General features: G+C 42.5%; 1 protein-coding gene across 3 annotated transcripts in view; it reads left to right on the forward strand.

Annotated features, from left to right (window-relative positions):
* pdpr (pyruvate dehydrogenase phosphatase regulatory subunit) overlaps positions 1–12,754 on the forward strand; it is a 61,426-nt gene that overhangs the window by 26,514 nt on the left and 22,158 nt on the right. For all 3 annotated transcript variants that reach the window (XM_041192692.1, XM_041192694.1, XM_041192695.1), the window contains 4 exons: positions 1,209–1,401; positions 2,668–2,792; positions 3,659–3,814; positions 9,320–9,453. In XM_041192692.1, the coding sequence (XP_041048626.1) occupies positions 1,209–1,401; positions 2,668–2,792; positions 3,659–3,814; positions 9,320–9,453 (608 nt within the window). The remainder of the gene's footprint in view (positions 1–1,208; positions 1,402–2,667; positions 2,793–3,658; positions 3,815–9,319; positions 9,454–12,754) is intronic.

The raw sequence follows: 12,754 nt of genomic DNA on the forward strand, positions 1-12,754 counted from the left end.
AAATTGATTGTTAAGGGGCTGCATAGAGTTACAAGATAATGAAGTGCCCGTAGAGATGGTGATATGGACTTGACAGTGCTGTATCTATGTCTGGGCCAATTATCCCACATGATGTTGGCGTTGTAAGTGCTGTGAACATATGGAAGTGACAGGCAAAGATAGACTATCTATTCCATCAAATCTGCCCCATTACAGTCATACCTGTAGCATTGTGTTTAGACACCCCCTACCACCAGCAGCCCTGTAACCTGGGAAGCAAAGAATCAGAATAAAAACTCAATGAAGTACTAATTCCTCTGAGACCCTGATCTAAATTAGACTGGACTCCATGTTGACCATGCTATATTGTCTAAAATTTCACCTGCCTGTTATTAGATGCCACCTTTGCCTCTGCTAGGAACTGTTCCAGAATACTTTGAAGGTCTGCAACATGATCTAGAAACTTATTTCAACGGCCAGTTATCCCCTGGTGAAAGCCTAACATTTAAACCAAGCTCTACTTTTGTGTAGCTTTGATGCCTGACCACAGCCTTCCCCGGTCTATCTATGAGAAGATGACCTAGTCTTTTTATATGCTTCTATTGTGCCACCTATGCATCTCTAAAGTGAATGCACCCAATTTTTTAAGCTTCTCTGTGTGGTTAGGTTATTTAAACTGGGTATCATTTGTTTGGTTCTCATTGATTTACCTGTAGTTTATGCTTCTGATAGTCTTTGTCAGCACTTGTGCAAAATGTATGTGTAGATGGGTCAACTTCAAATCGCTGAATACACCCTCTGCAACGTAGGCAGAGTTTAGCTCCCAGAAGGTGTCGGGATAAAATCAGCATTAGGTGAGATACTGAGAAGCATTACAGATTTGATTCCCAATCCGTGCTGGGGTTAGTTGATTTGGGTTGGGGACTTTTCAGTTGGCCTCAGAACACTTGAATGAGAAAGGGGAAAGATTAGTCTGGGAATCCTGCTTCTCATCACCATCCAATGACAGCGTGGTGGATAACTTGACAATGGCTCTGCCATTGGAGTTGTACCCCAGCGTATTCAGGGGGTTGGGGTGTCCCAGGAAATGGGGCTGGGAGGAGTGAATGGGATTATTACTGAATACAAATACTCTGGAGGTCTCAACTATCAGACCCAGAGACATGATGTTGAAGGATGAATGTGGTTGAATGCTCCAGTTTAATGTTGCGACTGTTCTGTGTTGCCAGAGCCGCTGCTGAGTGCATTGCTACGACGGATGCCATCCCTAGAGTCAGCTGAGATCCTGCAGTTAGTGAACTGCCCAGAATCCTTCACTGCTGACATGAGGTGCATCATGGGAGAGTCAGCAGCTGTGCAGAACTACTTTGTTTTGGCAGGAATGAATTCCAGTGGCTCGTCCTTCGCAGGTGGAGCTGGGAAGTGAGTGGCTCACCGATCACTGGGAGGGGCACAGTTACAATGTACGAATGCGTACAGTGAAACGTTTCCTAGCAAGAGCAGATGTGATGGGGTATTCTGTTCATTGAGAGAGGAAAGTTGGATGATTCTCTCTTAGCTCCTACTGATGGACTGATCATGTGCTTCATTGGAAGGTGTGGGAACCGTACTTGTGTTTGTGTCAGAGAATTGTATGTAGTATTGATGGAAGTATCCTTACTCATCACGCATATCCCACCTCTCCCCCAGCCCAGTTAATTTTAAATTTTCCTAATTGCTCTTGGGTGTTTGCATTTTTAGTGTCAAGTTTTCAGTCCTTGGTGAATTGTATATTTTTCGCTGTCAGGAACTGCAGAATATTTTGTTGAAGTATAATAAGCAGCCTTCAAAGATTAGGATGGAATTGGCACAGAAGGAGAATACATGAACTGTTTCTAGTTTCACAGACCTTATCGAGTAGATACCATTTGGCTGTTGGTCCCTCCAGATTATCCACTCCAAGATTTGCTAAAATAAAAGAACCTAAAGCATAAAACATAGATGTCTGGAGTTCAGCACAAAGTTGATACAGATGGAGAAAGTCTGCAATGCATGGTGTTAGATTCACTCAGGCTTAGCTGTTGGTCACCGATTAGCTTGTGACCCAAGATGCCTTCACTTGGACATAAGCTGAAATGTTCAAACATAACTGTAATTCAGCAAACCAACATGTTTGAAGATCATCTGTTCTTTTTACTCCCGGACAGTATGTGTTGGGATTGCGACACCTACTGGGCTGTGACACATACTGCTGCTCCTCTGTGAACACACAGGTGGAATTAGCGTCCCGCAGTCCTGACACCTGCATTGATCTTCTGCTCTGAGCGTGAACAGCTGGACTTAGAGAGCCCAGCAGTCACGTGTAGAACTTTATGCATTGGCTAGATAGAGATGCTGCTCTATGTTCAGGTTGCTCTTGTGCAATAAGAACCTTCATTGGTGTATATAATAAAAATGATCATCATGGAAGAGAATTTTTGATTCATTGATGTTGATATGGATGTTCACTGATGAGATTATCAGGATGCTGTTACTACTGATCACTTGAACATAGCTGTTTCCTTTCTTAACTGTCGTTTATTAATTCCATGTTAAATTGGTTAGATCCCTGTTCCTTGTGATTCTGCAGCTCCTGTTGTATGATTGATGGTTTTTTTTATGACTACTTCCTGAAAACTTTTGTTTGTTTAGATTTTTTTTCCTCTTTAGATACTTGGCTGAATGGATGGTGCATGGATACCCCTCAGCAAATGTCTGGCCATTGGATATCAAACGCTTTGGGGCGCTTCAAAGCAGCCGCACATTCCTCCGTCATCGTGTCATGGAAGTGATGCGTAAGTCTCCAGGGAACTGATATGTAAAGGAACAGTGACTAGGAGCAGGAGCTGGGCCTGATACTGTGTTGAAGAGACCTTTATCTCTAAATGTATCAGATATAGAAAACAGTGTACTGGCTGGGTGAGGAATCTGGCAGTACTGTTCACTGAAACTCCAGTCTCTGCTGAAGTTTCTTTAGGGCTGGGGTTTGTTGGCAGAGGTTCTGTTGATTCAGAGGCTTGGGGATGTGATTACGAGATTACCAGATTTAAGGGAAAATGGGGTGGTAAGGATGCAGTTTCTTGACTGTTGATCCTCACAGAATGAATTTCTAAATTCAGCCAGGGCCCCATTGCCCACGAGGAGGAAGGACAAGAGCACATTGGGTCAGTCACCTTTTACTGCCCTGACACTGTGAAGTGTGATGTGCCCAGTTATCCTTTTTGACTCCCACATGGTTCCGTGTCTAGCTGCATACGTTGTTTTTGACACTGATTTTGGAAATGGAGAAACGAAAGAAAATAAACACGAAAACCAGTCTAATGTTTTTTCCACAGTAATGCGGTGCAATTTTGTTTGATTTGACCTGTGTTAATATGACTTTTAATTCAAAAGCCGTTGATACCCCAGGCATGGAAGTGTTTTATCTAAACTGTGTTGTTCAGCTTATCTGCTGTTTTAAAGATTGGCCATAATCTGTAGCCTTTTTGCTTAGTTCACTGCTTAAAACCACTTAAATGAGCAGCTGTAATTCCTGGTATCTGATCCTTTCGCAGACCCCTTTGTAGACCACTGTGACTGGCTTGGGTTACAGATAGAAGCTGAGGGCTTTGCAGACCTTAGGAAAAAAAAGCTCAGTTTTTGTTTCCCTTTCTGATGGCAGCTCTAATCTATGAACTGAAGGTTCCTCGTTGGGACTTCCAGACTGGCCGACAGCTCAGGACCTCTCCCCTGTATGATCGCCTGGATGCACAAGGCGCGCGTTGGATGGAAAAGCATGGTTTTGAGAGAGTCAAGCACTTTGTCCCGCCTGGAAAGGGTGAGATATACCTTGTGCATTTCATCAGTAGGCAAAGCAGTGCACCTCCCTGATGTTGGTATTGTGGCTGTCAGATGTGGCTTTGGGCGGTTGTATGTAATTTTTGGACCTAAATTTACACCATTAATAGTGCAAGTTACTTGGTGAGCAGGATGATTTCAGAGATCTGTACTATGGTAAATAAGAACATAAGAAATAGGAGCAGGAGTAGGCCATTTGGCCCCTCAAGCCTGCCCTGCCCATTAATATCAAGGCTGATCTGCCCCAGGCCTCAACTCCATTGTTGTGCCAGCTGCTCATAGCCCTCAACTCCCCAATATTTCAAAAATCTATTTACCACCTCTTTAAATACTTTCAGTGATCTAGCCTCCACGACTCTCTGGGATAGAGAATTCCAGACATTCACTATCCTCTGAGAGAAGAAATTCTTTCGCATCTCAGTTTTAAATGAGTGTCCCCTTATTCTGTAACTATGTCCCCTAGTTTGAGATTCCCCCACTAGTGGAAACATCTTCTCAACATCGATCCTATCAAGCCCCCTCAGAATCTTGTACGTTTCAATAAGATCACCCCTCATTCTTCTGAACCCTATTGAATAAAGGCCTAACTTGTTTAGCTGTTCTTGATAAGTCAACCCTTTCATCCCAGGAATCAGCCCAGTGAATCTCTTTTGAACTGCCTCCAATGCCAGTATATCCCTTCTTAAATATGGGGACCAAAACTGTACACAGTACTCAAGGTGTGGCCTCACCAACACCCTGTACAATTGTATCAAGACTTCCCTATTTTTAAACTCTAACCTTCCAGCAATACAGGCCAAAATTCCATTAGCCTTCTTAATGCCAACTTTTTGTGTTTCATGCACAAGAACACCCAGATACCCCTCTGCTGCACTTTTTTGGAGTCACTCCCCATTTAAATAATAGTCTGCATTTTGTCTTTTCCTACCAAAGTGCATGATCTCTCACTCACCTACATTAAACTCCATCTGCCAAGTTTTACCCACTCACTCAACCTATCTATATTCGCTTGCAGGTTCCTTATGTCCCCATCACAACATGCCCTCCCACCTGTTGTTGTATCGTCAGCAAATTTGCTGCCCCCTCCTCTAAGTCATTAATATAGATAGTAAATAATCGAGGCCCTAGGACTGATCCTTGTGGTACTCCACTAGTTATGTCTTTCCAACCTGAAAAAGACTCATTAATCCCAACTCTCTGTCTTCTGTGTTTTAACTAATCCTCAATCCATGCTAATATGTTACCCTCAGTACCATGAGCTCCTATCTTGTGTAATAACCTTTTGTGTGGCACCTCATCAAATTCCTTCTGGAAATTCAAATACGCTACATCTTCCGGTTCCCCTTTATCAACTCTGCTTGTTATATCCTCAAAGAACTCTAGCAAGTTTGTCAAACGTGATTTCTTTTTCACAAAACCACGTTGACTCTGTTTGATTGCATTAAGCTTTTCTAAATGTCCTGCTATTCCTTCCTTAATAATGGACTCTAGCATTTTCCCACCAACAGATGTTAGGCTGATTGGCCTATAGTTTCCTGCTTTTTGTCTCCCTTCTTGAATAAGGGCGAGACATTAACGGTTTTCTAATTCACTGGCACCCTCCTGTAATCTAGGAAGTTCTGGAATATTTTAACCAATGCCTCCACAATCTCTGCAGCCCCTTCTTTATAAACTCTTGGATGCAGGCCATCAGATCCTGGTGATATGCTTGCCTTTAGTCCCATTAGTTTGTCAAATACTTTGTCCCTTGTGATAGAGACTGTTACAAGATCTTTCCTCCCATTAGCCCGTTACTTATCTGATATCTTTGCGACGTTTATAGTGTCCTTCACCGTGAAGACCGATGTAGAATATTGGTTTAAATTATCTGCCATTTCCCTGTTCCCCGTTATTAATTCTCCAGTCGCATCCTCCAAAGGTCCCATGCTCACTTTAGCTTCTCTTTCTATATATAACACCCATAGAAGCTCTTGCTGTTTATTTTTATATTTCTTGCCAATTTCCTTTCAAAATCAATTTTCTCCCTCTTTATTAGCTCTTTAATCATCGGCTGCTGGTTCCTAAAAAATTCTCAATCCTCTGGCCTACTACTAGCTTTTGCCGCTTTGTATGCCATAGTTTTTGATTGGTTACTCTCCTTGACCACCTTTGTTAAGCACCGGTGGTTCATCCATGTCATCGAGTCCTTTTTGACCTGGATAAATTTTTGCTGAGCGTTATAAAATATTTGCTTCAATGTCTGCCACTGCTCATCCATTGACCTTCCCCTTACTCTATTTTCCCAGCCCACTTCAGACAACTCTTTCTTCATATCGCTGTAATTGCCATTTTTTAAATTGAGGACACTGGTTTGAGACCCGAGTTGCTCGCCCTCAAACTGAATTTGAAATTCTACCATGTTGTGATCGCTACCCCCAGAGGATCTTTAACTGCGACATCTCTTATTAATCCCACCTCATTACACATTACTAGATCTAAAATAGCCTGCTCCCGGGTAGGTTCTGCAACGTATTGCTCTAAGAAACAATTCCTGATGCACTCAAAAAATTCGTCATCCATGTTACCCCTGCCAACCTGATTTGTCCAGTCAGTATGCAGATTAAAATCACCCATGACAATTATAGTGCCCTTCTTACACGCCTCCATTTTTTCCTGATTATACTTTGTCCTACACTGAGGCACCTCTTAGGGGGCCTATAGACAACTCCCACCCGTGACTTCTTCCCCTTGCTACTCCTTATTTCCACCCAAACTGATTTCACATCATGATCTATTGCACCCATATCACTACTCAGCGCCACACTGACCTTCCTTTATTAACAAAGCTACCTCACCTCCTTTTCCTTTTTGCCTATTTTTCCAGAACGTTGAAAACACTTGAACATTGAGTTCTCAGTCTTGGTCACTCTGCAACCATGTCTCTGTACTAGCTGTCAAGTCATATTCATTTATTTCTATTTGTGCCATCAACTCACCTATCTTGTTACAAATGCATCATGCATTCAGATAAAGAACCCTAAGCTTTGACTTTTTGCCATTGTTACTAATTCTGGGTCTAATTTCTGCTGCTTATATATTCTGCCCCTTCCTGTCACATTTTGATAATTGTTCGCCTCTTCACTACCCTGCATCTCTTGTTTCTGCTCTCTTGTTTCCTTTTGATTTTTAAGCTTCCCTTCAATTGAACCCTCCCCCTACCAATAAGTTTAAAGTCCTATCTTCAACCCTAGTTATACAGTTTGCCAGGACACTGGTGCCAGCATGGTTCAAATGAAACCCGCCCCAACGGAACAGCTCTCTCCTTCTGCAGTACTGGTGCCAGTGCCCCATGAATCAGAACCCATTTCTCGCACACCAATCTTTGAGCCACACGTTTACATCTCTAATCTTACTTACCCTATGGCAATTTCCACGTGGCTTGGGTAGTAATCTGGAGATTATTACCTTTGTGGTTCTGCTTTTTAATGTAATCCCAAGCTGCTCTTAGTCCCTCAGCAGAACTTCATACCTGTGTTATTGGTACCTACATGGACCACGACAACTGGATCCTTCCCCTCCCACTCCAAGTTCCTCTCCAGCCCAGAAGACATGTCCTTAACCTTGGCACCAGGTAGGCAACACAGCCTTCGGGACTCTGTCTTTGCTGCAGAGAACAGTGTCTATTCTCCTAACTATGCTGTCCTCTATTACTACTACATTTCTATTTTCTCCCCCCACTTGAATGGCGCTCTGTACCACAGTGCTGCGGTCAGTTCACTCATCATCCCTGACGCCTTTGCCCTTGTCCACACTGGGAGCAAGAAACTCATATCTATTGGACAAGGACACTGGCTGAGGCCCCTCCAAAGCTAGATTCTGGATCCCCATTCCTGCCTCACTCTCAGTCACACCCTCCTGTCCCTGACCACGGTCCAAATTTGATGTAATTAATCTAAGGGGTGTGACTGTCTCCTGAAACACAGTGTCCAGGTAACTCCCTCCCCCTCCCTGATGTGTCGCAGTGTCCGCAGCTCGGACTCCAGCTCATTAACTCTGAGCTGAAGTTCCTCTAGCAGCCAACACTTGCTGCAGGTGTGGTCACCATGGATCGCACCGGCGTCCACCAGCTCCCACATAGTATAGCTGCAACACATCACCTGCCCAACCTTCTCTATTCTACTTAATGAATTAAATTGGGTGTTGAATGTTTTAAAAGTGAATTTCTTAACTGTACTCTTCAGCTGTAATAATGTCTCCTGATTTAAACCACTTGGCCAATGAAAAGAGACACGAAAGAGATACCCACCAATCACCTACCTGTTTTCATGTGATGTCACACTTTTGGCGCTGACAGGTAGAAGCAGGTTGAAGGGCCTCTTTGCCGCCGCTGCCCTTCTCACGCAGGTCTGCTCTCTGTGCTCTTTTCAACCCCCGGCTCCCTTCGCGCTCTTTTTCAACCCCCAACTCCCCTCGCGCTCTTTCTCAACCCCCAACTCCCCTCGCGCTCTTTCAACTCCTGGCTCCTCTCACGCTGGTAACTGGCTCTACAGAGAGGAACAAAGTAATGTGTTTAAATCTCAAAGAAGTGTCTTTCATGACTTCAGGATGTTCAAAGTGCTTTACAGGCAATGGATTACTTTTGAAGTGTAACCACTGTTGTAATGGAGGACTCTTAGGTGCATTAAATTCTCTAATCCTTTCCTGTTCCAGTGGAAATAGTCCCTGTATCTAAAGACTCCCCTCATAATTGCAGGTTCCCATCCTTGGTATTGTCTAGCATTATCCTGGTGAATCTACATTCTCTATGGGTTCGGTCTTCTATTATGCAGCACCCAAAACTGCATACTCTAACTGGGCTAACCAATGATTTGTATAAATTTATCATTACTTTTTTATTCTTGTTGTCTATGCCATTCTTTATAAAACCCAGCATACAACTGGTCATTTTTAATGGTTTTCTGTACTTGTTCTCATTCCTTCTGGGTATTATATGTTTGAACCTCTATTCTATTAATTCACGCCTCAGTGTTTTTCCACGTTTTCTCTCAAAATACATTACCTCACATTAGTCCGCATTAAACTGCATCTGCCTTCTGACTACCTAATTGGCTAAACCGTGTCTCTTCCAAAGCCCTTCATAGCCCGCCTCGTTGTTTGCCAAAACTCTTGTTTTTATCTTGTTAGAAAATATCATGGTGGCGCTGTCTATACCCAAGTGTAGAATATCTATATATAGCAAGAGCAAAAATGGGAACCACCATTGTCCCCTAAGGTATACCACTTCTAACTCTTTGCAGGTCCGAGCAACATGATTCTGATATCCAACATCAGCCTCTGTGCTTTTTCCTGTTGTCTGTCCCACATTGGTCTGTGGTCTCAGTTTGTACACCTTCTCCTCTTGTCTGTCCCACATCCATCTATAGATTCTGTCTGCACTTTCTCCAGTTGTCTGTTCCACGTTAGTCTGAAATCTCAATCTCTGAACTTCTTCCTTTTGTCTTCCCAGATTTGTTGGAATTAGACCAGAGTAAGACCTTCTACAAACCAGACTGGTTTGATATTGTAGGAGCAGAGGTCAAGTGCTGCAAGGAGGCTGTTTGCGTCATTGATATGTCATCTTTCACCAAGTTTGAACTCAGTGTAAGTTTCTGCTGAAGCAAGAATTTGCCCTACAGCTTGATCAATACTGATCCCATCAAAAAATATCTTAAAGGCTAAAATATATCAGGGCTGAAAAATTACAACAGGTCAGTGTGTAACTAAGCAAAGTGAGATATAGCAACACTTTTCCGTAGACCTGGGAATGGGAATTTGAAGGCAACATCCAGAGCAGCTGGAAGTTTTGAACCTGAATTGTAGAGCCCTTACTCTACTACTGAAACCTTTGCTGTTTAAATCCATAAAAATGGTCACAGAGATTGTAGGAAGGAAGAAGAAAACGAAAACACAAAATAGGGGCAGGAGTAGGCCATTTGGCCCCTTGAATCTCCTTCACTGATCAGTAAGATCATGATTGATTTGATTGTGGCCTTAACTCCACTTTTTCCTGCTTGCTCCCCACAAACTTTGTCCTTGTCAAAATTTTTTGACCATAACCTTGTTGATCAAAACCTGTCTAACTCAAATGACCCAGCCTCCATTGCTCTCTGAGTAAAGAAATTCCTCCTCACGTCCGACTTAATTAGGAGATCCCTTATTTTGAAACTCTGCTCCTAGTTTTAGGTTCCCCCAAGATGGAGTAACATCCTTTCAAATCTACCCTGTCATGACCCCTCAGGATCATATATGTTTCAATGAGATCACCTTTCTTCTAAATTCCAATGAATACAGGCCAACCTGCTGAGCCTTTCCTCATGAAGCAACCTCTTCATCCCAGGAATCAACCTAGTGTACCTGCTCTGAACAGTTTCCAATGCAAGTTGAAGAATGTTGTGGAATCATAGTTATTTACAGCACAGAAGGTGGCCATTCGGTCCATTGAGTCCATTTTGCCCCTTCTCCCCCCGCAGAGCATTCCAGTCAGTCCCATTTCTCTGGTCGATCCCTGTAGCCCTGCAAGTTTGTTTCCTTCAAGTGTCCATCCTTTCGAAATCATTAGTTGTTTTCCTTCCACCACTCTAGTAGGTAGCAAAAAATCATAGGATGGTTACAGCACAGAAAAAAACTTTCGGCATTCGGCCTGTTTTGCCTGTGCTGGCTCTGTGAAGCTCAAATACTGTATGTATTGAGTCTGAGTTATGTTTCAATAAAGTAACTTACAAATGTGAAGTCAGCTTCAAACTATTGACTCATGAGATGAGACGGCGCAGGGAAATGAGTCTACCCTGAGTATGAGTCAGTAAGGTTGAACCAGTCTAGATATAACATCTCTGGAGGGCCTGGGAATTCCAGTGGGGCTCCACAGAGGCAGTAGAAAGTTGAAAGCCTTGCAATCACATTAATTAATTACAGGAGAGGAATAGATTGCATTCCACACCCTGCGGTTGCAAAAGTGCATGGGACTGAATGTTATGAAGCTGATATAAATTGAGATATTTCGGGGAATGAGGAGTTCACGCAGCTTCATTTCAGAAGCTGATTTAAGACTCCCCTTTAAAATTTCTGAAGAAAATGAAATATGGTTTACCAACAAGTACAATGCTAGCAAGTGGGGGAAGTAAAGGGAAAATTATGGAGGCTCTGACCACAATGTTCCAATTCTCCTTAAATATAGGAATCATCTGGGCCTGGAGGATTGAAAATGTTATACTGAGGAAATTAATATCAACAGGGGAAGAAGTATAGGAGGAATTTAAGGGACAAAATTCTGACAAATCCCTGTGACCTGATGGTGTACATCCTAGGATTTTAAAAGAGATAGTGAATGCGTTGGCTATGATTTTCCAAAATTCCTTAGATTCGGAAATGGTCACATTAGATTGGAAGTTGGCAAATGTTACACTGTGTTTCAAAAAAGGAGGGAGAGAGAAAACAGGCCAATTAGCCAAATATCAGTTACTGGGAAAATGCTAAAATCTGATTAAAGAAGTCTTAACAATGCACTTGTTCTATTCATGCTATGCTTTTCCAAGTCAGCGTGGTTTTACTGAAGGGAAATCCTGTTGAAAAACTTATCAGACTTGTTTGAGAATGTAACAAGTAGGGTAGATAAAGGGGAATCAGTAGATGCAGTATACTTGGATTTCCAAAAGGCATTTGATAAGGTACAGCACAAAAAGGTTATTAGACAAGATTAGGGCTCATCGAGTTGGGGATAATATTTTAGCTTGGATAGATGATTGGTTAATGGATATAAACCAGAGAGTGGGCATAGTTACCAGACAGTGAACAGTGGAGTGCTGCAAGGGTCAGTGGTGGGATGTCAGCTATTTACAATCAATATGAATGACTTGGTTGCAGAGACTGAGTAATGTATCTAATTTGCTGATGATACAAAGCTAGGGGGAAAGGTAAGCTGTGGGGAAGATAGAGAGACTGCAAAGAGTTATAGACTGGTTAAGTGAGAGGGCAACAAGATCATGGATAGAGTGTAATGTAGGGAAGTGTTAGCCACTTTGGTCGTAAGAATAGAAAAGCAGAATATTTTTTAAAAGATGTGAAAATTGTAAGTGTTGATGTTCAAAGAGGCTTGGGTATGCTCTTAGAAGAAACACAGAAAGTTAGCATGCAGGTGCAGCAAGCAATTAAGAAGGCACATGGCATTTTGACCCTTATTACAAGGGGATTGGAATACAAAACTACTGAACTCTTGCTACAATTGTACAGGGTTTTGATGAGTCTGCATCTGGAATACTGTGTGCAGTTTTGGCCTCCACATTTAAGAAAGGGTTTACATGCATTGGAGGCGGGACAATGAAGGTTCTCTGATTTGGTCCCAGGGATGAGGGGGTTGTCCTATGATGGGAGGCTGAGTAAATTGGGCTTATGTTCCTTGAAGTTTAGGAGAATGAGGTGTGATCTTATTGAAACCTACAAAATTCTGAAGAGGCTTGATAGGGTAGACACTAAGAGATTGGGGAATCTAAAACATGGGGGCACAGTCTCAGGATAAGAGGATGATTGATCATTTAGGACTGAGGTAAGGAGAAATTACTGTACTCAATGGGTTGTGAATCTTTCAAATTCTCTAACCCAGAGGATTGTGAATGCTCTCATTGTTGAATACGTTTAGGGTTGGTATAGACAGATTTTTGGTGTCTCAGAGAATTAAGGGATATGGAGAGCAGATGGGAAAATGGTGTTTAAGCCCAGAATCAGCTACAATTGTATTGAATGGTGGAACAAACTTGGCAGATGGAATATAATGTGGGAAAATGTGGGGTTATACACTTTGGCAGGAAGAATAGAGGACTGAATATTATTTAAATGCAGAAAGCTGCAGCACACAGGGATTTGGGGGTCCTAGTGCATGAATCACAAAAAGCTAGCATACAAGATCAGC

Source organism: Carcharodon carcharias, chromosome 7 (assembly GCF_017639515.1).
Source record: "Carcharodon carcharias isolate sCarCar2 chromosome 7, sCarCar2.pri, whole genome shotgun sequence".
NCBI lineage: Eukaryota > Metazoa > Chordata > Chondrichthyes > Lamniformes > Lamnidae > Carcharodon > Carcharodon carcharias.